The sequence below is a fragment of the Melampsora larici-populina genome (assembly GCF_000204055.1).
Source record: "Melampsora larici-populina 98AG31 unplaced genomic scaffold MELLAscaffold_25, whole genome shotgun sequence".
NCBI classification, from domain to species: domain Eukaryota; kingdom Fungi; phylum Basidiomycota; class Pucciniomycetes; order Pucciniales; family Melampsoraceae; genus Melampsora; species Melampsora laricis-populina.
The window spans coordinates 1,046,636-1,074,044 of NW_006768789.1; the positions used below are offsets into that span (position 1 = coordinate 1,046,636).

General features: G+C 41.8%; 3 protein-coding genes across 3 annotated transcripts; 1 reads left to right on the forward strand and 2 right to left on the reverse strand.

The window, feature by feature from the left end:
* Positions 1 to 155: 155 nt before the first annotated feature.
* Positions 156 to 1,010, reverse strand: MELLADRAFT_36961 (uncharacterized protein; the record flags this gene model as incomplete). The annotated part of the gene is made up of 4 exons (XM_007411497.1): positions 156 to 218; positions 307 to 388; positions 464 to 647; positions 803 to 1,010. The coding sequence occupies 4 exons, from the start codon at positions 1,008 to 1,010 to the stop codon at positions 156 to 158; spliced, it is 537 nt and encodes a 178-aa protein (XP_007411559.1).
* Positions 1,011 to 5,709: 4,699 nt separating this feature from the next.
* Positions 5,710 to 11,817, forward strand: MELLADRAFT_116911 (uncharacterized protein; the record flags this gene model as incomplete). Its single annotated transcript, XM_007411479.1, has 24 exons — positions 5,710 to 5,825; positions 5,913 to 6,005; positions 6,070 to 6,129; positions 6,200 to 6,265; positions 7,738 to 7,894; positions 8,103 to 8,149; positions 8,238 to 8,262; positions 8,393 to 8,469; positions 8,557 to 8,619; positions 8,696 to 8,749; positions 8,854 to 8,874; positions 8,946 to 9,015; positions 9,081 to 9,213; positions 9,287 to 9,400; positions 9,478 to 9,498; positions 9,565 to 9,682; positions 9,759 to 9,941; positions 10,033 to 10,287; positions 10,365 to 10,430; positions 10,514 to 10,544; positions 10,626 to 10,652; positions 10,739 to 10,825; positions 10,896 to 10,936; positions 11,035 to 11,817. The coding sequence occupies 24 exons, from the start codon at positions 5,775 to 5,777 to the stop codon at positions 11,083 to 11,085; spliced, it is 1,911 nt and encodes a 636-aa protein (XP_007411541.1).
* A 673-nt stretch (positions 11,818 to 12,490) lies between these two features.
* MELLADRAFT_123994 (uncharacterized protein) lies at positions 12,491 to 13,017 on the reverse strand (the record flags this gene model as incomplete). The annotated part of the gene is made up of 2 exons (XM_007411496.1): positions 12,491 to 12,508; positions 12,595 to 13,017. 2 exons carry the CDS (start codon positions 13,015 to 13,017, stop codon positions 12,491 to 12,493), a joined length of 441 nt encoding a protein of 146 aa, XP_007411558.1.
* Between the last annotated feature and the right edge of the window lie 14,392 nt (positions 13,018 to 27,409).

The window sequence follows — 27,409 nt, forward strand, 5'->3', positions numbered from 1 at the left end:
AACGAGGATGGGCAGCCGACAAGTTGACTGAGATAAAGAAAAGACGATGATGGAACAATGAGAAGAGAGATAGATGAGATCAGGAAGGAAGCTTATAAGACACGAAACCAAAGCAGGGGTCAAAGAAGTCATTGACCTAGCGATCGTAAGACTGATCACCAATTATGAGCGTTCCATTGTGGATCCTGTAAAAATGCACAGAGTACCTTGGAGCCAGTCTATGTGTATGGTGATTTCAGAAAGATGGGATTAAGTCAGTCTTAATATCATATGATGACAATGATCCGAGGTAAGGAAAAATCTGACTTGAAGTAAAGGGTGCCCAGCGACAATCTGAAGGAAACGTTCTAAGCCTTCTCGACGAGTTTCGATTACCTCATCGCTGAACCTGGTTTAAGAATGGATCAACATCAGTCTTCATAATCAAGGATCTGAGCGGGAATATATAATCAACACTACATACCGATTAGTGAAGACTTTTCCAGGTAAACTAGGAATGTTGACACGAGTGCTCTCTCGCTCAAGTATGTCTCTAAAAGCCTCGAAATCGGAGTATCGACGACGGACAGATGAGGATTTCACTTTGAAAGCCGGTATATTGGTGCGACAAGTGATTTCGTAGTCCGTGTAAGGTTTCCTGACGTTATCTATATTCTCCAATCAACAGATAAGTAAAGAAAATGGCGATGTACAGCAATCAGACATTGGGTCCTAGGGTAGTTGAAGAATGCGATTCTGTCTTGTCACAGATGACGATCGCATCGTGCTGGGAGGTGTGGTATCCGAAAGTCAGACCGCGCACCGTGGGTGACAGGATGGCGAACCTCTATCTCCAAGTAATTTTCTGGAACCGCATACATCTCGTCGAGGGTTTGAACGGTTCTTGGCCCATTACCGCCGTGAGCGGATTGTCGATTCGATTGATGGCCATTTTGAGGGAGTGATGAAGTTTGAGAGGCCGGATTGGTGAGAAAGGAATAGTTGTAAGATGAACTTGAAGGTGCGAACATTGAGTTGGCTATCGATGAAGGAAGATACGATTCATGGTTGAAGTCCGCTGCACGAGCAAATGGCGAATGACCCGAAGAAGGCGCCACAATTGAATGCTGACGTAGTGAAGCAGCTGTCAAAGGTTGCTGATGCTGCCCATGTTCAGCTGGGTGGACAGGAGGAGCAGTCTGACTTTCAGAACTCATGATAAGCTGATCTAAAGGTCAAAGTTGAGAGATCTCGGAGCTTGAGGGTTGGTGATAAGCTGATCAGAGTGAGAGGTGATGTCGTCGGATGGCGAAGTGTGTTGGATGATCAGCAAGCAACTGATATGGGCTGGGTCCGGAAACCGCAATCTTGAGCTTCGGCCTCGGGGCATCACAGCCCAGCAACATGCATGCGCAGGTGCGCTGGGAGTGCATTCGGTGCATCAATGGCTGCACCGGGATCCTTGGGAGCGTGCGCTCCCAAACTGACAAACGCGCCCCGCTACTGTCGACAAGAATCACAAGTGTCATGCGGTGGGCGCGGCGCGTTTGGCGCGCCCAGGTGTCGCCTGGAGCGGGCGCGCCCGGGAGCGCCCGCAAAGCTCATTTTGGGGGTGGGCGCGCCCAGGGTACTATCTTGTCATCGGAAGGTGTTGGAACCTGTAAAAAAGCCCATCACACATATTCCCACCTTCCATATTCTAAAAAAAACCTCAAAGGCCGCTCATCTTCCACATCAAAGTTCAGGATCAACAAACTTCATTTCAACATGCCGATTGAAGTTCCTGTATCAGCATCATGGATCAAACCACCTAGCAAAAGCTGTACCATATGGACTGGTTTCCAAGCTTTAGACAAACGTAATAACGGACGACGACTTGCTAAGTGCATGAGCTGCAACTCAGTGATGGACGGAAAGCCAGCCAAACTTTATCTTCATATCACCCAAGACTGCAAGTCCGTCTCGGCCTCCGACAAATTGGCATATGAGGAACTTGAGCTAATCCGAACTGGAAAAGACACACCCTCAACAGCCGATATGAACAATCAAAGCCGCGAGATGTCTGAAACTTCAGACACCTCTTTGATCAAGCGACCCAAGATTCAGCACGACTTCAGTCTATTCTTCAAGCATCGTAAACCAGATAAAGTCCAAGAAACTTATGAACTTTTGCTCAAAGCTTTGATTACTGGCCATGTGCCCTTTTGGTTCCTTCAAAATCCGTCTTTCCAAGCTTTTCAACAAAGTATCTCGATTACACCATACACTCCTGCCTCCCGATTCATCATGATGGATACGGTTCTTCCTTGACTTCATGCTGCGTATTCGGTCAAAACCAAGGCTGAACTCAAGCAACAAACCAATCTCACCATCTCGCTTGATGGATGGTCTGACTGCTCACGCAACAGTGTCTATGCTCTCCTCCTCCTTTGTGGTACAAGTTTCAAAAAATTGATCGATGTATTAGATCTTGATGATGTTCGACACACCTCTGAAAACATCTTGGTGGCTTTGAAAGACGTCCTCGATGGACAAGGTGTCACCTGGGAACAAATCGGTGCCATTGTCACCGATTCTCCTAGCTCAATGATCAAATTACGTGTTGGTTTCAAATGTCCCTTTATTTATACATTAACATTTCCAACTGACAATGTTTCCTTTACACAAAATGGTGAACACCGAGTTCAATCATGTTATTCCATTGGCATGTTGCTTACATGTATTCAATCACATTGCAAAAAAGGTGGTTGCACATGTGGATATGAAAGGAACGGTCGAAATCGATCGAGCACTAGTTAACTTTTTCAGCTCGTCAAGCTTTTGGAGTCACAAGCTGTTGAAATGGCGAAAAAAAGAGGGTGTTGCTCATGGTCTTTGTACATTCTGTGAATCTAGGTGGTATTCAATGGCTAAAGTTGCAATGTCCGTGGAAAGCCACGAAAAAGGATTTCAAAGCTGTCTTGCGATGTTAAGGGACAAATCGGTACCGACTTCGAACATCAACAAAAACATCATCATTGCAATTGAAAATCGCGATCATTTTACCTCAAACTCAATCCTGGTTAAGCTTCTTCGACCTATTGTGAATGCTATCGGCCAATTAGAAAAAGCAAACACCTCAGTTGGAGATATTTGGAAGGAGATCGGTACTGTCTATCAGCAACTTCTAGCGATTGATCTTTCCAGCTATCCACGATTCGAACCCTTCAAAGCTCACTGCTTGCAAGTCTTACACGAGCATGCCAAACTATTCAACGAACCAATATATATAGTTGGATTCTTCTTAAACCCTATGTTTCGTCAAGTTGCTGTTTCAAAGGCCTTTACAATCGATGATATAATCAAGATGATCATATCTTTAGCAAAATCCTGGAACTACAAGAAGGCTGATGCCTTAAGCCTTCGTGAGCAAGTGTTACACTACTTTAGCGGTGTTGGAATATTTCGTGTTTCAACAAAACGTAAGTGTATCTATTTTTCTTTGTAATATTTCTATTAACTGATATGTTTGACACTACAGTTAACCACCCAATCGACTTCTGGCTTGCTCTTCCAACAACTCCACAAACCTTTCAACTCAAAACCTTTGCGATCCGAGTGAACGAGCTTGTTGCCCATGCTGTAGGCGTTGAAAGCATATTCTCGATGATGGGTGCCACCAAAACTAAAAATCGCCATTCCATGAAGATATCTACTTTAAAGATGATCTCACAAATCGAGCTCAGTGTGAAGGATGAGCACGCCGCTGCTAAAGTCTATCAAAAAGATGTTGAGAAAAGCAAGAACAACAATGACGACACTCACGATGGAGCAATCTTCACAGGAATTGATGATTTACAAGAATTTGAGCAAGGAGTCTTTGCCCTTCATGCTTTGGCTGAAGAGGAAGACGATGAAACTCGTGACCACTGGGGATTCATTGATACCCTTTTTGATTTCACTAACTTCACTCGCAATCCAACCATAGACTCGATTAATAAAGATACCTCTAACACTCAAGGAGAGAGCGATAACGAGTCATGGGACATGGATGATATATGTATTTGACTACTCCAATAGTCTTTATATTTTGTTATATTTCATTTTATTTGTCTCGCGCCTCAGCCAAACTGATAGTTACTTTTTTTTGTCTTATTAGGGTGTTTTCCTACTTGTCTGACAACTTTTGCGACCCCAGCCAAACCCCTGATAGTTGTTTTTTGGCTCAATACATGTTTTTTTCTCGCTCCTCTGGCGCCTTTCGCGCCCCCAGCCAAACCGGGCGCGCCCAGCCTGTACAGGCGCGCCTCAGGCGCTCCCTTTTTGAAAAGTCGCGCCCACCGCGTGACACAAGTGAGCAATGAGAGCTGACAAGTGATCACACAGAAGGGAGATGAGTGGCTCAGAAAATTCATTCAGGTGTCGAGGTTTGGATCACATGGGATTGTTAAGAAATATCATGAAGGTCACGTTGAGCAGAAGAGCAATCCATAGTAGATTTTTCGCGCTCTTTGTGTCTGACCACTGTGTTGAGCCTCAAACTTAGACAAATCCTGTGGTCTTGTTTGTATGCATAAAGAGATGAGCTTCCATCCATGCCATTGAAGAACTGCCCCTAAACAGGCTGGCAGAATAGCCAAAGAGAGAGGAGTCGAGCGTCACCACATATCATCATAGTACAATTTATACACAAGGAGTGAAGTAGTGCAAAAATCTTCTTCGAAGAACAATCAATGGCAATCATGGAACATGACCCAAAGCTCTGTTGTAGTTTGATTCATTCACAAGATATTACCAAACAGTGAGGGACAGTGATGTGACTTCTCAAGAATAGGATAAACGGCAAAAGATATAGAACGTGTCTTTCAAATTCTATTATTTAACACCCATTTGATCATCATCCTGATTATACTGACTGATCTTGATATTTATATACTAAATTTCATTTATATTTGAAATTTGATAACCCTACCAGAGTTATTTCGACTTGGCAATGCTATTTGAATCGACAGATACCAATGTAACATGTTTGGCGAATGATTTGAAGCAAAACAAGCTACTGAATCTTTCTGGTTTATCAAAGTGGGGTATCTCTTTTGAATCATTCTCAATTAACATACTTGAAGTATTTGGTGGGACATGAATGATTGGTAAAATCATAATCCATTCTTGTGTCAAAGAACCATGTGATTGATATTTGGGCCAAAAGTGGTGTCGCTATAGAACTACATACTCCAAATTGATCAATTAATATAGCTGTCAATCCATTTTCTTTGATGTGGTCTTATTTCTTCAGCACGGGTCCCATTTGAATATCTTTTAATCCGATTTAATTTGGTGAATTGGGATGGACAAAGCTCTTCAAAAGGTATGATGAGTCAGTCCAATCAATCGAGTTTGAACTCCTCACCGTGAATTATTGGGTTGTGAATGTATGGATGATGTTCATGAATTGATTAAAAATACCAGAGGCCGTGGGACTTTGTTAAGTATGACCAGGAGCAGTGGAGGCTACCGGCTGCTACCGGGCAAAGGTTCGTTGTTAAAGTTTACAATCTGTCGGTGAATTAATCCTCAGATTGATTTGTGTATCATGTGATCCGATGATGACCTCATTGATGACCATGACGCCATTTCGCATAACAACAACACCTTGGTTTTACCATGAACAGATTGGAGAGGTTGTCGGTTAGATATAAATTACCTTGACTTCTCCTACTCTTTTCTCTTCTTTCATCCTTCCTATTCCTCGCGAATTCCTTGATCTCATCCTCTCACAAACTTTCTAAATTTCCATTCAAACCAAACTTCCCAAAATGTCTTCATCAAATGAACCTTCAAAAACTTCTGGAAACTTCAACAGCATCGTTGAGTCTCACTCACTTTCCTTCGTACTTACAAGTTGAAATCCTCATTTCTTCGCATAAGGCTGATTAATTGCACTTTATAACTAGGTGGGTGGTTTGAAAGAACAAGTCGGAGCTGCTGTCGGCAACCAATCTCTTGAAACATCTGGAGCCGAACAAAAAGCTAAGGGAGACGCTGAGGTATACGTTTGCCTAACTTGTTGATGTCGGGTTTGATTCTAACCTTGAGTTTGTCTACTGATAGTACAAGGCAGCACAGGCAGAGGGATACGTTGAGGGCACAAAAGACCGAGTAGGTGGAAAGGTGAGTTTTCAGAAGCCTCACCATACAAGACATGGTGATACAAGTGTACTAATGATTTGAGGTCACTCAGGTTGACAACATCGTGGGCGCTGTGACGGGTGACAAATCTAAGCAACTTGAGGGACAGGCCCGCAATGTATGTTTCATGAGCTCTTGCTTCACGCACTTTTTGAGCCCATCTAACTTTCTTGTTTTGGAATGGGTGCTTTTAGGAGAAAGGAAATGCCCAACAAGAGCTCAACTCTTAAAGATGATCGAAACTAGGTTAATTTCTTCATTATATTTCTCGATAGTTTCTGTTGAACTACTTTTGCTACGTGTTTTATTACAAGCAGAATAATGTCCTATCTAGAACACCGTTCTGAATCGCATGGATGAATGTAATATATACAATGTCTGAGTTATGACCTTTGAAATCTTCAATTATTTGGTACTGCATCAAATTGAGACTGTAGCCAGATCGTGGAGAGAGTCCCTAACACCCGAAAGGTCGTTGTGCTATAGTCAAATGACGCAAGAGTGGGTCTTTTGAGTCAGACAGCTCGTTCTCTTGAATAGACTTACACGCGCTTTCAAGATTCAAGTCAATTTTGCAAGATCGTACAAGGTCTATCGTCTTTGTCTCACCAATGAACTAAATCATGAGGGAAGTGCTTGGTTTGAACATAACCTGACAGTCAATAGCAGGCCAAAGGGCTGACCCGAATTGATGGGATTGACGATGCACGAAGCTGACCCTACATATCTCTCGTGAGCCTGTCAAACAGGACTATCATTCTGTTGCGTTGTTGTAGGCCATGTAGATCAGTAAATTCTTAATCCCATGTGTTGCGTCAATTATCGTTTCATACATTTTCCAACAAGGCCTCATTTTCTCGCATCGAACTGGAGTGACAGTCTGAGACGCTGGAGTGCGAGATCTCAAACCGGCTTGCACGATGTAATGTAATTAGTGCATTTGTTCTCTTCCTAGATCTTTCGAATTTCTCCTTCAGGAGTTTATAGGAATTTGAGAGAGATGGATTCGTTTGATTTGTGATTGGGAGAAGCGCGCATCTGGATCAGTTCGAACTGCAGAAATCAGGCCGTTTCGAAAGTGGGGAGAGGAGGTAATGAGGGATTGTCACAATTTTGGTTCTTTGTATGCTTGGAGGAGATAAGCTTTGGAGTGGTTGTTTATCGTTGTTCATGGGATTCGAGGGGATAAGTTGTAATTCTGACGCGCTGCTGGTCTGAGTTGCACAAACCGGTATGCCCATCGGATTCGAGCGCATCATCAGGGGTTTCACCTCAAGACTCACGAACCAGGTGGCTGATTGTCTCAAGTTGCGGTATCGAACAAAACTGTTTGGACGGATTTTTGATCGACCACCTCGATATGCATCGTGTTTCCATATCCATATGTAGATATCTTTCGGGATAACATTCGATGGAACAGTCAACCGTCTATCACTCAGACCCTATGAAAAGCATCAGTTTCTCGATCACTCAAATCGCGAGTCTCATGACTTACGGATTCATGTTGAAGTTCGTTTCTAATTTCATACGTTAAGGTACTTTCTTCAGAAACCGCATGCTGAATCTCATGCGTTGAAGTGCTCTCTTTAGACTTCACCACATCGGTCCCACAAATTTGGCGAGGAAGGGCTCCCCACACACCCAGAAGACGAACGATATTCGAATTATCGAGGGCAAAGTGGAGACAAAGGCCGAGATTTGTCACTTCAAGGAACTTTAGGGATCTCTCCGGTGTTTCAAAAAATGGGTAGGTGACCTTATATAATCGCAGCTTCATCGCGCCCAATGGAAAGCTTTCCCCAACCCACTCGCCTGTTTTGTACTCTGTCTACCTAGGCTTACGTTATGGCTCCATCAGAGATTTTAGTTCGCAGATCCATTATCCATTTTGAACACTCAATTTGAGAAATACAAAGCTAACTAGCTATGCTACTCTTTTGGATGGTTCTTGACAGATTGGAAGCGAAACGATGATGGATTCTGTGAGGGCAAATGGATATCAGTGAGCGGATCGATATCAGTATTTCTGTTTACCTAGTGTTGTCCATCCACGCCGAGAGCGAACACTATCTGACGTATCTTTCTTCCAGGAAACCGCCAGGAAAGATAGGAATGGTCAAGCCTGGGAGATACTGCACTCGATATTGTGAATAAATTTCAAGCAGAAGGTTTCAATTACTTGAAATTCTGATAGATTTTTTCCTAATTCTGATCGATTTTTCCCTCTATCACGTCAACATCTTAGTAAACCAAGAGCTGCCAAAATTAAAATTGGCAGAGAAAGGCATCGATGCTGATGGTGCATATCAAATCATCCATGATGTCAGTCTTCTTATCTCTTGAATTATAAGATATTCTTTAAGCTCGTAAAAACTGATGCGGTCTTTGTCTCTTGGGAGATATCATCAGATTTTGGATGGGGATGGGAAGGAAAACACCAACTTGGCGGCCTTTGTGCACACCTGGGCCCCAGTGAGTCACTCTCCACGTACCTCTTCTGAAAAGCGTGCTCTGGTAGTGTTTGTAACCTCTGTCTCCTTCATTATAGCCTCAAGCGACAAAGCTATGCATGGAAAACATTGGGAAAAATTTAATCGAGCAGGTTTGTATCACGCGTCCTTTTCTTTCTTCATAGCAGTGCAATCATAAATTGTCTTTCGCGTCCTGATATATTTTGTTCGGCTTTAACACTTGATCATCGGTTAGGATGAATATCCCAAGACAGAAGTAAGTTTTCCTCCACGGTCTTGGGATCTAGAAGAGGATCAAAACCTCCTTACAGCCTAATTACCTTGTAGGTTCTACATGGAAGATGTTTAAATATAGTCGCAGACTTGTGGCATGCACCGCAGTCTGTAGATGCTATAGGTACGAATTACGAAATTAGTATTTGAATTACTTCAGATCGGAAGCTCATTTTTTGTTTTGGATAGGTACTGCAACCACCGGATCCTCGGAAGGTGTGCTTTTGGGTGGCTTATGTATGAAGAAAAAGTGGCAAGATAGACGTAGAGCTGCTGGAAAGTCGTTGTACGAGCCTGGTCCGAATATTGTGATGGGTGCAAAGTAAGTCATCAGAATCTCAGTCGCAAATTCTACGAATCTTTTCCTTTGACTTATGCATAACGATGAACTACAGTGCTCAGATCGCACTGAAGAAATTCCCTACTTATTTCGATGTCGAGATGAGATTGGTGCCTGTTTCGGCAGAAACTAACTATTGCCTTGACCCAAGAAGTGCGATGGAATATATGTTAGCTTGACTTCCATATCACAAAGTTGAAAATAATTCACTTGCCGCTAATCTAACCCTCCTCACATTTTTTTCAGCGACGAAAATACTATCGGGATGTAAGCGTTGTTGATCAATTGACTAATGTTTTATACTGATGAGTTCATTTTTGATCTGCCCTCTAGTTTTATGATCCTTGGTAGCACGTATACAGGACATTACGAACCAATCAAGGAGATGTCAGACATCCTTGACATCTATGAGAGTCAGACCGGAATCTCAATTCCGATTCATGTCGATGCAGTGAGTACAAACAATTACTTTCACTTCGCTACCAGTTGCAATAACAGATGCTTACACTGTATGGCATGATGTGTAGGCTTCCGGAGGGTTTCTTGCTCCTTTTGTTCATCCTGACTTACTATGGGATTTCCGTATCCCAAGAGTGGTATCGATCAATGCCTCTGGTCACAAATTTGGTTTGACGTACATCGGCTGTGGTTGGGTCATCTGGCGTGACAGTGCACATTTTCCGGAAGATATGATCTTTGAAATGAGATATGTAAGTAGTCTCAAATCATGCAGAATGGCAAACGCTGTGTTTCGGTTCAGAAATGCTCACATACATTGGCCATTGGACTTATCCCTTCAAGCTTGGATCTTTACAATACTCTTTGTCATTAAATTTTTCACGTCCTGCACACCCTGTCATCAATCAATATTTCAATTTTCTTCAAATGGGCTTTGAAGGTTATAAGGCAATTGCTTTGGCAGATTTATCTAACGCAAGGTTATTATCACGAGCCTTAGAGAAAAGCGGGTACTTCAAAGTCGTCTCAGATGTGCATCGCAAGAAGACTGATATAGGAAAGCCCAGAGGGAAGACATTTGGCTGTACTGATGTAGATGTGAGAATAGATCTTCCAAATTGAGATATCTATTCATCGGTAGAAATCTGTTCTGAAACCGCTCATGACTGCAATAGTTCGAGGAATACGTCGAAGCCTTGCCTTTAGTCGCTTTTGGATGGAGTGATGAATTCAAGGCGAAGGTATGTTTTATCGCTCACGTGACCTTAATGCATGATTCTGTAGGTTGTCATCGAAATCACATTTTATCTTGCTCATTTTGTAGTACCCTCATCTGAAGCAGAAGTGGATTCAAAGTAAGCGGCTTTTACCGGTTCACATCTATCTCTAGAAGCTCTCAATTTTGATCATGAAAACATTGGAATGTACAAACTTAGCTTTATTGCGCGCAAAAGGCTGGATCTGTAAGTCATTTCAAACCGATATCTAGCTCCATTGGGCACCAGGACCTTTTAACTCATCCGAGGACTTGTTATTTCTGATTCGTCAGCGCCCAATTATGCACTCCCACCGGATTCCGAAAACGAAGAAGTCTTACGCATGGTGATTCGAGAATCTATATCAGAGGAGCTCATTGGTAAGCGCAAAGCTCTACAGGTATCTCTTTTCGCTATCACCTTGAGTGGCTAGCTGACGTAGTGAACCAGAGCACATTTTCGGGTCGTTGATTGAAATTACAAGGGATTTGGTTCGTAGCACTCTAATTGCTGAATATTTCTTTGGAAGTGTCTCACCCAATGTCTAATTCATGAATCCTCTTTTCCTGTTTACTTTGCATCATCTCAGATCAAAGAAGGTGGCCCTACCACCGCGTTGGGAAACGGTTGGCATGACTAGATCACTCCCTCAGAAATCAATCACAGAAAGCAGGAAAATGAGGTCTTGGAAACATGAAGGAACTTCACATTCAGTATGCGTTGAAGTGAAATAAGAAATTTGGGCTCCTGATCCAGTGCTTACTCACTGGGCTGTCAAGCTGCTCACCAGCGGTGTGATTAGGTTTCTCTTCATCTTCTTATATCTCATGTACGAATTAGGAATCAAATAAGACATGCAAATGCCACATAAACACGAATTTTTCTGTCTTTGAACGATAACTTCATTTGTCAGGTTTTCGAGGAGACACACTTGCGCGTAAGCTCAAAAAAGAATAATCAGGACATTCATAGAAATACAGGAGACTGGAGGAGGGTTAGAAATTTGGAAAATTGTCTCTCTTTTCCGAACAAACAAGATAAGAAAAAAGAAGGCAAACATCCTCCTGTATCCGCACATGACCTTTAAACAAGATAACAAACTTCATATATCACACTTCCAAGGGATAGAAGATATTTTGAGTGCATCTCTCAATACTGCCTGATATTAATGTTTAATTGTCATACAAAATAAAATCTCAAGGAAGTCATTCAGCCGATTCAGAACACTTGGCAAACCCATACAATGGTTCTTTCTCAGCTTCATCTTCATCTCCATCTTTTTCAATTTGTTCATGATGATTTAGTTTCTTGAATCTTCTACTTAAAGCGTTTCGATGAAAAGATTTATCTTGACTTCCAAGATACACCTGGGATGCCATCAAAACCTCATGGGCTCAGGATGGCCGAGGTGTGGTACATGAAATTGACCCTAAAGATAAAATTCAGCGTCACTTTCGAAGTTCTGAAAGTGTTCTCGTCACTGTGTATGATAGATGAAATCTCTGAGCCTGAAAGGTGTGTGAGATGACGAGGTAGACTTTCACGTGAAAGCAAAAGATCGCTTCATCCTTCATCACACCTCCCTATGAACTCAATATTCTTTTAGTAATCACAAAGATTGGAGATGTTGGGAAACTATGCGCAAGAGGTCAAATGGGGCACCACATATTTGGTTTGATGTCAAGGTTTTGTAGTCCACAAACACATGTTTGCCGATGAATTATCAATCACAAGGAGTTAAGCGAAACGAAAATGTGCGCGAAACAATTTATAGGCCTGTCAAGCAAGGAGGCTTTTTGTTGAGAAACACTTCAAAGGAGAACAGCGCAGTATAAATAAGAAAACAGAAACAGAAACAGAATTGTTCATTGTATCACATCAAAATCATTTGAGTTCATAAGATAAAATCTATAATGTGACACGCGCAGAAGGTCAAAAAATAAAGTCAGCATGAGAACAAATACAAAATGATGAATGATCAATAACAAACCATCATAAAAGTCCAGGAAAAGTCATAAAACGATTTCGAAGCTCAATCTGACCGCTCAAACAGCATTCGTGTCCTAAAATGCAAAGGAGACAGCAGGAGGAGAGGTCAGGATTCAAGAAACATAGGATCAATCCAAAGGAAATGAATTGAAAGACTTACTGATTTCAAGTCTTGCTCATTCAAGGTATATATAGAAGGGCCATAAAGACCGTTGAATCCACTCAGGTAGGAGTTGTAAAATCGATTGACGGCATTTGGGCATCCAAAGTACGAACCACAGTTCCCCCATTGGTAACCACTCCCGAAATAAGAGTTGCAAAGACCGGCAAAACCATTTGTATACATAAGACTGTTATAGTAACTGGAAGTGAATGGCATACCGCCTGAGAAAACATTGTTGATACCGCCAAAACACTTTTGTTGAATAGCTTTCTCCTTGATGCTGCCATCCGCAACAACCTCCTCAGTTCCCGCTCGACGAGTCAAGATAGCGGGAGGATCAAGACTAGAAGATCGCGTAGGTAAAGCCACAACAGCCTGGAAGACACACAACAAAGATAAGAGTGGGAGAGTGAAATGCATGATGAGATTGGTTTGTAAATGAGCTGATTAAAGACTAATTGAAGATTTTGATGTTAATAGTTGATAGTAAAAGGTCGTAAAGCTAGCACAGTTTTAGCAAGACTTTTGTAGTGAAGAGTGGATTGGATGAGGAGTGAGAAGGAATGAAAAACAAGCCTTGAGGTGCTGCTTTTATAGCCGAATCCTTTTGTCATGTTGAGTGATGAGGCATTGTACATCCTGCAGCTTTCACTCTGGTGGCCCCATTCGTCCCGGTGCGCTCCAAGTGAGGAGCAAGTAGAAAGCTACCCACCCACCCGGCCGATTGGTGGGAAGCTCCTGAGTCCTGCCGGTGCTGTGCTGCCAAGAATACTCCTTCGACCTATGACATCTATGTATTATACACCACGGTCCAATCATGACATCGGGCCAATATCAGGTGTTTTTTGCAACATCGGAAGGAGATGTGGCTGATTTCGGTTGATTGCTCACAGAGGAGGTGGAGGAGGTTGCTCCGATGAGAAGAGCTCAAGAAATTGCTTGACACCTTCCGGCGCCACCTCCTGTCAAGGATTCAGTTAAGAGATTTTTTTTTTTTTTTTTTTTTTTTTTTTTTTTTTAAGTGCTTTTGATTTCACATATTGCACTAATTGACTATTACTTTTTCTAAAATGAATGGCACCCCTGGCCCGAGAAAAAAATATTTTTCAGCGCCGCAGTCCCCGCAGCCGGTGCAGTGATGCATACAGAATCCAGATCAGCTGGCTGACGCGGCCTGCTGAGCACTGTAATTGGCAATCACTCACCGAACTCCCTCTACAATTGGCTTTCAACACCCACTTCCTCGACATTTTTCCTGACGCCTCAAACCAATTGCTTCATCGATCACACGTAAGTCGTCCTATCAGCTTTCTAGCACACCTATTCCACGTTGACTTATAACCTTTTTTCTTTTTCTTTTTCTTTTTCTTTGACTTTGACTTTGACTTTGATTTTGATTTTCTCTTCTTTTTTTGACCATGTAGATCAAAGACTACCCCAACTCCTTGTTCAAACCGACACCGTCATAAGCAAAGATGATACTCACTTTTGAGATGATTTCAAGTGATTGAGGGTGGTTATGAGTGATTTGGGGTGGTCTCGTACTTGGCCTATCTCTGGTACCAGACCACCATTTCCTTTTTTTTTACAAAAAATGTGTCCTTATGATAAGTTTTGCTCTAGGATATCATAACTCATGGTTCCTGTTAATGACTTTTCAAGTTGTAGTAATTGATGCTTATGCTAGTATTTGTTCTCAGTTCTTATTTGTGGTTGTGATGACTCACACTTTTTGTTTTTGTTTTGATCAATGCAAGTTCACTGTGTTCCAAAAGTATGAGCCTACAAACTGAGAAAGTCCCATTAATCTCACTTATGATCCAACATAAATGACGCCAAACAACTTATAGTTACTCAAGCAGAACATGATCCAGCTTATTGTCTTTTTCATTCTTTGTCGCATCGACAAAAAACTTTCAATTATATTGATAATCTCAATGTTTTTCAATCAAATCTCACTAAAATAGAGGATCCAGTATCTAGTTCGTTCATCCTAAAATCTTAACTGAAATGTTAAAAGTTGTTCAAATAAATATGAACAATTTAATCTGATGTTTTGTAGATAAGTTTGGTTTTGAATGGCAAATCAAACAAAAGTTTCCTTCTTTGCATTGATTTCTGAGTCAGACAGCACAAAAATCAAGAGACGTTCAAAAGTATTAAAGAGATTCAATAAAAAAGATACATCGGGTAAAGAAACAATTGTGATATCAATCCGATCAACAGAATGATCGTGTTCGTTAACTAGATAATAAAAAATTCAATTAAATCAATGAGATCTCAATCAAATGCCCATCCCTTCTCCGTGACCTGTAGCAAAACTAGACATATGACGGTCTCTGTTTGAATCGGGGTAGTCTTTGATCTACATGGTCAAAAAAAGAAGAGAAAATCAAAATCAAAGTCAAAGTCAAAGAAAAAGAAAAAGAAAAAGAGAAAAGGTTATAAGTCACCGTGGAATAGGTGTGCTAGAAAGCTGATAGGACGACTTACGTGTGATCGATGAAGCAATTGGCACTACAAGAAAGATAATATTTTCTGGGCAGAAAATTAAATTATTGATACACAAAAATATTGAGAGGCCAGGAGGAGAGCAAAAAATGAATAAAAATATGCATCTTGTTCCCTGCGTTGAGAACTTCACTCCGCATGTTTTTCCGTATTTTTACAATCCATATTGATAAGTGTACTAACAATCAACCTTCACAATCATCCAATTACAACCTGTAACAAGCACTGAAATTTGGCTCATTAGTGTTTAGAGAAACTTTTGATTTCTGAAAATACTCATAACTTTTTCAATTCCGGTCCAAAACGCTCGATTTTGGGTGCATTGGTAATCTGGAATTGTCCTCCAAATAGTTCATAATAGGACCACACAGCATGCTGGTCTTTTAAAAAAGATATCATCTTTTTTATACATTTGTACATACAGATCCATAGAATGATTGTCATACTAGCTACATAGTTCTTGATCTTATGAAAGTTCGAGAGGAAGAGTTAAGCTTTCTAATGCACTTAAAATCGAGTGTTTTGAGGCAGATTTGACAAAGTTATAGGTGTTTTCAGAAATCAAAAGTTTCTCTAAACACTAATGAGCCAAATTTCAGTGCTTGTTACAGGTTGTAATTGGATGATTATGAAGGTTTATTGTTAGTACACTTATCAATACGGACTGTAAAAATATGGAAAAATATGGAGAGTGAAGCTCTCACCGCAGGGAACAAGATGCATATTTTTATTTATTTTTTGCCCTTCTCCTGGCCTCTCAATATTTTTGTGTATCAATAATTTAATTTTCTGCCCAGAAAATATTATCTTTCGTGTAGTGTGGTTTGAGGCGTCAGGAAAAATGTCGAGGAAGTGGGTGTTGAAAGCCAATCGTAGAGGGAGTTCGGTGAGTGATTGCCAATTACAGTGCTCAGCAGGCCGCGTCAGCCAGCTGATCTGGATTCTGTATGCATCACTGCACCGGCTGCAGGGACTGCGGCGCTGAAAAATATTTTTTTCTCGGGCCAGGGGTGCCATTCATTTTAGAAAAAGTAATATGTAGGACTACTGTAAAAACTAGGAGTATTACAACTGCTTCTGAGGTGTCTATCATACCGGACTACCGAGCCTGTATCAAAGATGCTGAGTGAAAATGAAGCGCGCCCGAAAAAAGGAAAGAACAAAATGTACAAAGAATTTAGAAAAGATAATAGTGAAAAACATAGCATAAATTTTGAGTCTATCATTATGAGATCAATCGTCTAAGTAAGTCTTAAGATGCGTAAATCTGCCTGTTTCTTGTATGAATTGTGCTAAGTACGGGAAGACTTTGGGTGTGTCTAGGATGGCGCTGGCTGAGTTGATGTTAACTTTGATCTTCTCTTTCTTAAGTCTTGTTCTAAATTTTTGGCGTTGTCTTGAATATTTCTTGCAATAAATCAAGAAGTGTGCCGGTGTTTCTGTTGCTGTACAACCTTCGCATCTGTCGTTTTCTTCAACTCCTATCCTGTGTAGGTGTTTCCTCAGTGGGCAGTGCCCACATCTGAGTTGGAATATTGCCGCCGCATGACCTTTTTCTAGATTGTTCAGTGCATCAGTTATCCATTTTCCCTTAGTTTTATATGAAGCTTTAGGGGAAGCCGCTCCCCTGGTATGGTATAGATTTCGTGTGTGACGTAATAGACTTCCCAAGCTATAAGGCAGCATCATACGTTCAGACTCGCCCTCCGCTGCTTCCTTTGCTGTGATGTCGGCTCGTTCGTTTAGCTCAATCCCCTCATGGCCTGGTGTCCAGTAGAGTCGGATTTCGAATTGGGGAGGAATTGTCCTGTGGGACTTGAGAAGGAATCTTGTGAGGTATTGTAGCGATTTGGGTTGTAGGGGTTTGGCGAGTAGGTCGAGCGCCGCTTGACTATCACTAAAAATTGCCAGTGACGAGAATTTGTCAGGATCTTTATCGACAGCTTGTTTAAATTGGACCAAAGCAATCATAAGGGCCATAGTTTCCATTTCGTAATTTGATATTCCTTCTATTGGTCCATAAGCGTGACTGGCGGTCAGCCCATCCATGGCTATTGCTGCTCCACCTCCATGATCTGGGATAAACGACCCATCTGTGAAGATCACACAGGCTTTGCGTTCTATTTCATCGTTGATCTGATCTGGGATCCTTTCTACAACTTCTTCTCTTTTGCTGCCAACGTTATCGACCTCCCATCGTGGTTCTACCCACGGAGGTTCCGGGTAAGGGTAAATCGTTTCTATAGTGTTGTTAAATGGTAGGATAATGTCAGTACGGCGTAGTAGTCTATGTATCGGGCTTTTGTGCGTAGCTGGTATTCGTGCTAGTTCGTGGTGTAAGACTTGTCGTGTTGGATGTGTTGATGGTGCCGTAAAGCGCTTGTAAGCAAAGTTGTGATGGTATCGTATGGCTAAATCTTTAAACGTGATCATATCTGTGTCATGATGCATCTGGTCTGATGGTGAGCTTTTGAAAGCTCCCAGGATTAGCCTGTTTGCACCGTTTTGTAGTAGACTGAATATCTTGGAGACTTTACCTTCAGTTCTTGTGTTGAACCATACAATGCTCCCAAACAGTATTTGGGGCTTCAGGATGGCCGTTATTAATGTCTTCGTCTCTTTTGCGCTTAGGCCATGGTAGCATCTACTGATTCGGCTGAGTTGTGCTAGTGTTGCTTTTCCTCGTTGGTGCATACGTCGAATGTGAGCTTTGTACGACAGCTTGGGATCTAGCCACAGGCCCAACCACCGGAGTTCGTCTGTTTTTGGTGTTAATACCTGGTTTCCAAATAAGAGTTGGGGGTTAGTATGTTTGCGATGTGTGAAGTGCATGACTTGGGCCTTTTTCTGGTCGAAAATTGCTCCGTGTCTCCTTCCCCACTCAAGAGACCTATCCCCTTCTTCCTCTAGATCCAGGATGTTGAGGTCGATGTCTTTGTTGGCAACTAGGTGGGTCACATCATCAATAAAAGCTAAGGAAATTCTGTCAGCTTGTAATGATATATCATTGTCGATTAGGAGGGAAGAGTTGTATAGAATGTATAATATCACCAAGAGCGGGGATCCCTGCAGTAGACCATCTTTGATTTTGAAAACATCAGAGACGTAGTCCTGTAAACGAAGTTTAGTGGTTCTGTTGCTAAGAAAAGAGTCAATTTGTTTGACAATGTAGTTCGGGCATTGTTTCAATCTAAGTGTGTGTATGAGCCGGTTTTTGTGTACTGATGGATAAGCAGATTCAACATCCAAGAATAAACCCGTTACTACTTTACCTTCTCTCCATTTGTGATGAATCCAAGATGTCAGGAGAACAAATGCATCATCTGTGCTATGTTGATGTCTTCCGCCCATGTGTCCAGGAGCCAACACATGGTGGGTTTCTGCCCAGTGTGCCGTCCTCTTGGTCACGATCGTCTCCAGTACCTTCCCGAAACAGCTGAGAAGCGCGATGGGTCGATATGCACCTGCTTCAGAATAATCATCTTTGTCGTTTTTTCGGAGTATTGCCGTGGTAGCTGTTTGCCATGCTGTAGGAAAATGACCGGATTTCAGGCACGCGTTGAATAAAGTGACCAAAATTGGTAGTAATAAAGACTTAGCTAGTTTTAGGATCTCGTTGGGAATTCCATCTCCTCCTGCTGCGCGTCTAGATGGGATTTTCGCCAGTATTTCCATGACTTCGTGGTTTGTTATGGGCGGGTGGGTGTGCTCGGTCAACTGGTTTTGAATTTCCGTGATATCAGATTCTTCACAGGCATTGTGTACCACTGAAGTTCCTTTAAAGAGTAACTCAGCTTGTTCGCCTTTATCCGTTGCTAACGTCTTATCCGGTCTGTATAAGGGCGCTACGGCGTTCGTGGTTTGGGTCTGTGTGTATCTGAATGCTTTGTAAGATAAGCTTCCACTAGCTTTCGCTAGGAAGGACCTCCAGTGGTTTCTCTTCAGTTCGTTGATGGTGTTTCTAACACACTCATTCCATTCCCAATAACATTGTTTAGCTGTTTGACTATTGCTCAAAATCATCCACCTACGTGCTCGGTTCCTCTCTTTGACAATGGGTCTCAATTTTTCCTCGTCCCACCAGGCTTTGTGTCGATGGTTGCAGGTCTTGACGGTTTTTCCTTGACGTTGAAACGTTCCCATGATGGTGTCTGTAATAAATTTAACTCCTGAATCAATTTCTTCCACAGTGTTGATGGAGTTTGGGAAAGAGCCTAGCTGGTTTTCTAGGTCATCACAAAAGCTGGCCTTAGCCATTGTTTCGAACCTGGCCGTGTTGTGGAACCTTTCAGGTAACGGTTGTTCGAGTTGTAGTGTTGTGAGTAGTAGTTGGTGGTCAGAACCGTAGTTCTCGCTGCTGGTGATTCCTCTGATTAGGTGTTTCGTTAGTTCGAAGTTGATCCAGGTCAGGTCGATCGTTGTGGGTCTAGCATTCCTTGCCCGTGGGTAGAATGTCAGGATGTGGTTCTGGGAGTTGAGCTGGAAACCTGAACTACCACATATCTTTATCAGTTCTTTAGCTAGTGGGTGTGTGTGTCTATAGTTTGATGGGTTCCATTTGGGATGATGCAGGTTACCATCAATTCCCAGGATGGTGGCCATCCTCCTGTTGTTGTGAGCGTGGAGCCAATCCTTCAGGACTGGTAAGCCGGTGTTGTGCGTTGGTGGGTTATAGGCCGCTATAACACGTAGTCTTGGTAGTTGTCCGTTGGGTAGTTGTACTTCAAGGGCTGTGAGCAGGGCTGAGCCGCTAGGAAGTAATGTTATGAGCCAGGACGGAATTCTCTTTGTTACATAAATACCTGTTCTGGGTTTTTTGTTGTACGTCTTTGCCGTGTAATCGTAAGGCGTGAAATTGTGCCACGCTAGATGTGGTGGTAATCGTAAGGTGTGTGGATCAATCCACGGTTCCTGTAATATTAGAATGTCATAAGTTTCATTAGATAGTAAATTAAGTGTTACAATTTTTCCATTAAAGCAGTTCAGTTGTGCTATGAGCAGTGTCGGGTTTTCTGTAGAGTCAATTGGGTTGTCAGTGTCTATCTGGTTTGGCGCTGTCACTGAAGGCAGCTGGGGGGGATTGAAGGAAAAAGGAAGAGAAGGTGAAAAAGGATTAGGCCGTCGTGAATCTGGAATGTTGGTTTCTCTTAACATGATTGTGATGTTGTTTGAGGTAGGCCCTTGGATCTGATGGGGCAGTTTGTACTTGATGCAGAGTGAGCGTATTTCTCACTATTCTTGTCGATTTGGGATTCGGGGTTTAGGATTATGTCTTGATTAACACATCTGACACAATAGGGGCGGGCAGTTTGGGGGGTTTGGCACGTTCGAGAGTCATGTTTGGCACCACAATGTCTGCAAAGTAAATCATTTTTGCATTGCAAACTGATATGGCCGGGTTCCTGACAACGGTAGCATTGTACCCTACTCTTCTTACATGCCCTGACCCTCAAACTGTTCCCTTCAAAGTACACTGAGCCACGAATCATTTTGTTTGTCAGTTCTTTGTCTAGCAGATTAATCAGAATGGAGCCACTTCTCTGTTCTGGGTACGGTTTGCTTAGCCATCTAATTGAATGAATCATCTCAATAGGCACCAGGTTCTGTTCGGCCAGTAATTTCTTGATTTCGGCATCTTTTGCGTAAAACTCCATTGGGACTGAGTCGATGACTGCTGGGAATACGGCCGGGGACGTGATCATTTTGGGGTCAGCCAGGGTGGTCCATAAGCTCCTATTGTCGAGTAGCCAGGTTGCTTCAGCTCGAGTTGCCGTGAACAGTTTGATGCTTCCTGACGGTAGACTAGCCGCTCCTTTAACTTCGATCTTGCGGTCGGCAATCCTGGCTTCGAGTCGGGCCAGTGCTGCGTTGAATCGTTGCATGATTTCAGTGGACTTGACGCCGTCAAAGGGTTTCTTTCCCTCTAGACTCCTGATAATGACTTGACTAGGTCTGAACTCGTTGATGATCTGGTTCGGTGGTGGCGTACGTGGTGTCTGGTTTGACGAGATCTTCAAACCTTCTGCCGCCATAGATGCCCACGTCTGAGGTTCAGCTGGTAGTCCGTTTACGTTGTGTTGAGGTGCCGGTTGTGTCTGTTGTGCGTTCATCAAGGCCTTGAGTTGTTGTTCCAGTCTCTCCAGGCGCGTTGTTGATTCATTCGATCCTTGAATACGTGCTTCCAGTGCGTTGAGTCTCAGTGCTGTTTCCTGCATTGAGATCACTAGAGCCGACATGATTTGGACGAGATTTGCCGGAACCACAACATCTCTGTTTTCCGTCTTGTTGTTCACCGTAAGGTGCTTCCACAGTTCGTTCATAGACAAGTTTTTGAGTCGTAGAGGTGGTTCCTGAGCGGATGATGAGGTGAAGTCCATGTCCAAGTCGCCAGTACTCATCGCGTTCGTTCGCGTGCTAGACGCGTCCGGTCGCGCCCGTTTTGGGTCGAATCGAGTGTCTCGGGTAAGAGGCGGTGGATCAGGTGGCATGGAGGGTTTCTGAGAGCGATATGTGAAGTTTTGAGTGTTTGAAGAAGGATGGAAAGTGGTAAGAAGGTGTTTAACAAAAAAGAGAAGACGCGATTGCGCAGTCACTGCGCAAAAGTTGACTGTAGTGGTACGAATCTCTTTCCCCCTCAGTTAAGAGATGTCAAACACATTGGCCCAATATGGGTTTGGTTCCGCGAAGGCTGACGTACAATTCAAATTTTTTAACAAGAGACCATGCGGGCACGCCCTGGCACGCCCGCAACAGGTGACCAGACACTGGACAGGCTGATACCTTTTTTCAGGGGTTAACAGCTTTTATTGCATACAACACTACCTAAACAAGTTGAAAAATAAAGGACTAGTTTACTTCAGAGAGACGCCCATCTATTCAAATCAGGATGGGGGCGCGCCCTGGCGTGTTTATGCAGAAAGTAGGCGCCTTGGGCGCAGCCTCTCACAGTGCAAAAACAAAAACAAATGAAAAAGATGAAAAAAAAAATCAAAAAATTGCATTTCAACTAAACTTAAATACACTTTAGCTACTGATCAGGTAGGTTGAAGATGAAATATTTGAAGGTTGTGTGTTACTTGAAGCAGTGGAAGTTGAGCAACGAGTGAAATTTGAACCGAATGGTTTAGAAGTCAATTCATAAAGGGTATTTACATGATTGGCATCACAAAAATGGAGTAGAAGACAAAGAGGAAACTTCATAAAATGCAGTTTGCAACAAAATAGACATAGGGAAATCCCCACTTTCTCACTACGGGGCATACAGACTTTTGGGCGCGCCAACCCTGTTTTTGAGATTGTTGGGCGCGCCTTGCACCTAGGTGCATTATTTTTTTTGCACATTATTTTTTTGCACCCCCGTCCTGATATTCAAAGCAAGGGAGTTTGGTTTCTTTTTGGACACCAGATCTTTGTTCTTTTTTTTGACTTACATATGTCTTGTTGTTTATTAGAAGTCCTCATTTTGAGATATCTTGGTGATAGTGGAGAATCCATCCTTTCTGGATTTTGGATCACATTATTGGAATGAATGAATAGGTATAGTGGGAACCATCAAGAGCCACTTAATTGGATAATTTTCCAAAAAGCATTGCCAAAGTCAAAAATATCCCCCAATCCAGAAATCAAGATATTTTTGGGGTCCTCCCATTCAGGGCTCTTCAAAAATATCCTCAAAAGACCAATTTTTGAAGTTCTTGTTTTTTTTTGATTTCCAACAGTCAAGAGTGCACCAGATAAAAATCAGATTGTTGCTGTAATTACAAATTACCCGGTCCGTGGCTTCTTGCCTCTTGATGGTTCCCACTATAGTGATTCAACATTGTTTTTAAAATCACCTTTAGGCTTTTAGTCCACTGGAAGGAGGCAGTGCTGATACCATTACATACACCACAAAGGCACTTTTGTGCAGGAGGTTGTCCAAGTTGTCTGAGATCCACTGCATGGCTCTGTGTCCCTAATTGGGGTGTCTTTTGGTTTTCTGTGAGCCAGATGTCCATAACACTCTCTCAGGATTTTGTGAGGACCATCAAATCTTGGACACCTGATGAGCTCCTCAGAACCCAGCATGACCTGGAAAACCTGGTTGCCGCCAGCCAAACAGTGAAATGTGGATGTATTTACAACATCTGAACCCTGTTGTCTGATAGGGTCCATCAGGTCCACAACGGGTTGTCCCCAACTGTGGTCTGTAAAGACCACAAAAAGTCCCAACACTGCATTCAAACTTTATTTTGAATGAATTGAAGTACAAGGCTACACATTTGAAGGAATGTGTAATTTATTTGTTTATTGAGGAAAAAGTTTGAAGTTAGGCTTGACAGCTTGAGTTTGGTAAGTTCATCAAAGGTTGAATCATTGAAGACTTGGAAGTATAAAGAAAATGTTTGATGGTAGTCAGAGATCAAAAGTTAAAATCCAATAGTCAAATTTTTCCAAAGGTAAAATTCCTTGATGCTGATTTCAGAGGAAAGGTGTGCGCTGTTGGAACCAAATTTCCATTGCTATGTTTCCTTATTTTGTTTTCTATGCTTTGAGTTATATATTCACAATGTGTGAGTCTTAGGGCGCGTTCACTTAAGCAATTTCTGGTGAGAAATCACATTCTGCAAAATTTAAAGTGTCTATTTGGTGGTACATGTGTCATTTTTGCATTAAAAATTGTGATTTCTGGTCAGAAATTCCTTAAGTGAACGCACCCTTATCATTACCAATTAACACAAAGTTTTTACTCACAACCTTTTGATCAGATAAACCTAACCACACTTTGTATCCCTGCTATTAGTTTATCAATTACTGTTCTGAGGAATTTTTCTTCTTTTTTCATTATTAAACTTCCTCAACCTCAATAGAAAATCATCACACTAATATCTCTGGATCCAAACTATCCTCCTAGACTATTGACTGATATTCATGTTGTTTTTGATCTGATCAGGGATCAAAGATCCCTTTATGCACCCAAATAATAAATTTTATGTGTCAAAGGGTATGACTTGGCACACTGAAGCCTTCAGATGGGATAATCATGATGTAAAAATTGGTGTTGAATTTGCAAGCAGAGCGACCTGAAACCACATACAAGCTATATCATTCCCAAGAAATAGAACAAGAACAAAGGTATCATAACCAGACAACAAAGATATCATAACCAGACAACCAAGTACTCAACACAAAGAGCACCCTACTACAGAGCTGAAAACAAAAATACTACATGTGATCAATAGAATAAAAGTGAAAAAGGATCAAGTAAAAACAATTGTGAACAATATCAGAGATCAAGAATGAAATAAGAGATCATGGAAACAGATGGTATGGATGATTGTTCAGGATACAATTGGGAGGCCGCCACTCTGCCAGTTGTAAGCACCTGCATGGTTGCAAACAGATTCTTGTTTTTCCCAGCCCCTTTCCATCACTTCCAACTCTGGCAATGCAACTCCATGTTGAAGCACCCCTGCGTCTCCAGGTCCCCTCAACATGATATTATCCTCTTCATCATCCTACGTGTTGCCCAAATCCGCTAGCATATTATGCAACATCATGCAGCAGCAAACCCAACAAATGGTGTGATACCTATTGGCTCAACTATTCAAACCCAATTGTAAACCCTGCAGTGAATCCCAGCAAGATTTGAGGATTCCAATACAGTGATTGTTTTGCACTCAAGCCTTTGCTAAACACCAGTTGAACTGCTTGTTCCTCTTGAATTCTGCAGCTTGGAATTTGTAGGATGGCACAACCATTTCTGATGGAATGTAGGCAGAACCTGCTATGATATATTCATCTAAAAACAATCCAATCAGACATTGGGAACTATCACACTGGAAACCAAGTTGAGAAAGGGCTGACCTTTGTCAAAATAGTGGTTGGGTTGAGCCTCCATTTCAGTTTTTGAGTAAACCGTGCTGTCGCAGCATGATCCAGGCCAACCTGCATACATTTAGGTAATTCTTCTGTTGCAGTTGCAGAGAATTTGAACATTGAGAGAGTATCAATGTTTGTTGTCAAAAAACACTTCTCCATCACTTCCAGGGCGCTGGAATAGAGGGATTGTAGTGCCATCTACAAAGCCAACACACCCTCAAGCATCTTGGATATAGATTTTTGTTGGTTTGAATTGGGCCAGGAGAGGTAATGGGCACCTATGTCCAGAATGACCAAAATAACTTGCCGGCTACAGTTGATAATAGACCCTTGACCAAATTTAGAATTCCGGGCAAAACAGCCAACAGATGCCCCATTTCTATTGCTACCAAGATGCTGAAGGGTTATTGCAAGTCGTTTTTCCATGGGTGGCTGTGGATTATTGCTGGATGAGACAAATATGTGATGTGATTGAATCATAGATAGTAGCACTTGAAATCCTTCTGGTGTGGGTCACATTGCTTGCCTGAAATCAGTTTGCCTGGTTTGCAGCATGTGATGTAGGTTGAAAGCCGTCGGGAGGGGGGTTTGTATATGATTGTTAAGGTAGCATCTTGAGGTGACCTGAGTGAGCAGGTTTCCCCACTGTTGATCTTGATTGAAAACCTCATTGTACAAGTTGGACAAGGTGGGATGGTCACAGAAAATCATTTCTCCTTCTGTTGGATGGTCTTAATTGGTGGCTATGCCTGGAAAGTGTATGTCTGAGGTTGTGTGGGCAAAGAGATAGAGGATGGTGCGTCCATGTATTGCAGAAACTCTGTTGGAGACACAAGGCATGGTAACAAATAAATAGAAATTGTTGAGGTAACAAATGAATAGAAATTGTCAAAAGGTTTGAAGTATCTGTGTGGGGATAAAATGATGTTTTTCCCATTGGTGACAAATGTATGTTCTCTTCTTGTACACAAAAAACATCATGAAAAAGAGAGGATGGAATTGAAAAAAATGGGCCTAGACTTTTTCCCTTATTTTACAAGGCTGTAAGCCACAATTTTATGCCCGTTCATGCAACCACAATCCAAATTTTTGATGACCCAAAACCTTTAAAAAAACAGATCAGGGCTCTGTGTCAGGCCGTTTGCAACTCTTGACTTGAATTGCCCTATCAGAAGAGAAAAGGATGTAAAACTAAAAGTTACTCATCTGTTTCAAAAGATCATCAATTTCTTCAAAGCCAACATCATCCAATTTACCGTTTATATTCAGTGCTGATAACCTCTTCACAAATTCATCTATATAACCACCCAACCAGTTTTGTTTGTAATATTTGTAATGAGTATCTGACATGGTAAGCCCATATATGCCATTGATGCGGTGAACAACAGACTTTGGAATTTGGATTGAGGAGCAAATTTTGTGAGAGTGGCAACTTGAGGAGTGACTCAAGCACCACATTGGTGGAGTGGTTGAGAAAATGAGCTGTGATGAGGTGTTTTAGTATTCCAGATAATGATTTCAGGTATTATGACATGCCTGATTCTGAGTTGGTTTCAAAATTACCGTCAATCCTTCATAAAGGTGTTGCTTATACATGGTTTAGAGCTGTACATAAGCAAAATAGAGGACAAAGTTGTGGACATTGGAAAAGTCTGATAACAAAGAAATGTGGGGGACCAGTATGGCACCAAAGACAATTGAATTTGTTACATCAAATGGAAATTCTCTTATGGAGGACAAGATATATTAAAATTTCTTACAAACCTCCATAGGAAGATTGATTTGCTATATCCGTTACAAAGTGACAAGGATATTAAAGAACATATCTTAATGAAGCTACCAACTGAGGTACAAGATACAATAAGTATCAGCACAAAGGATGTGGAAGATATATCCGAATATTTGATCATTTGTGAAAGAGTCTTGACAAACCAACAAAAGAATGTTGGAAGATTCAATAACAATGATAGAGATATGTGGCAGAATGAGACCCACAGCAACATCATACTGAAGGAAAATGATGATGTTGCTGCACAGAAAAGAATCAGCATTCTGCTACAAGGGGACTCAAAAGATAGAGTCAGAAATAAAACTTGTCACCGGTGTAAGGCTCTGTGGAGTCCTGGACACATGTGTAACAAGATCAATAACATGTATCTCACAAGATAAAGTGTGGTAGATTTACCGTTAACTTGTGTATCTCTTTGTTTTATTATATGTGAAAAAATCTTTTCTCCTTCAGTTTCAAACCTGATAGGAGTTTTCTTAGGTATTTCTCTGCCAGGAAATTTGCTCTTGTCAGAAGTGTGAAACTTCTTTATTAATGAGATTGGAAATACTGGATGTTTTCTCCCAAACTCCTCTGTCAATGCTACTTCTACTGCATTGCTTCCATGAAATTTTAGTGTTACAAATTGTCCAACAAATTGGTCTTGAAGTT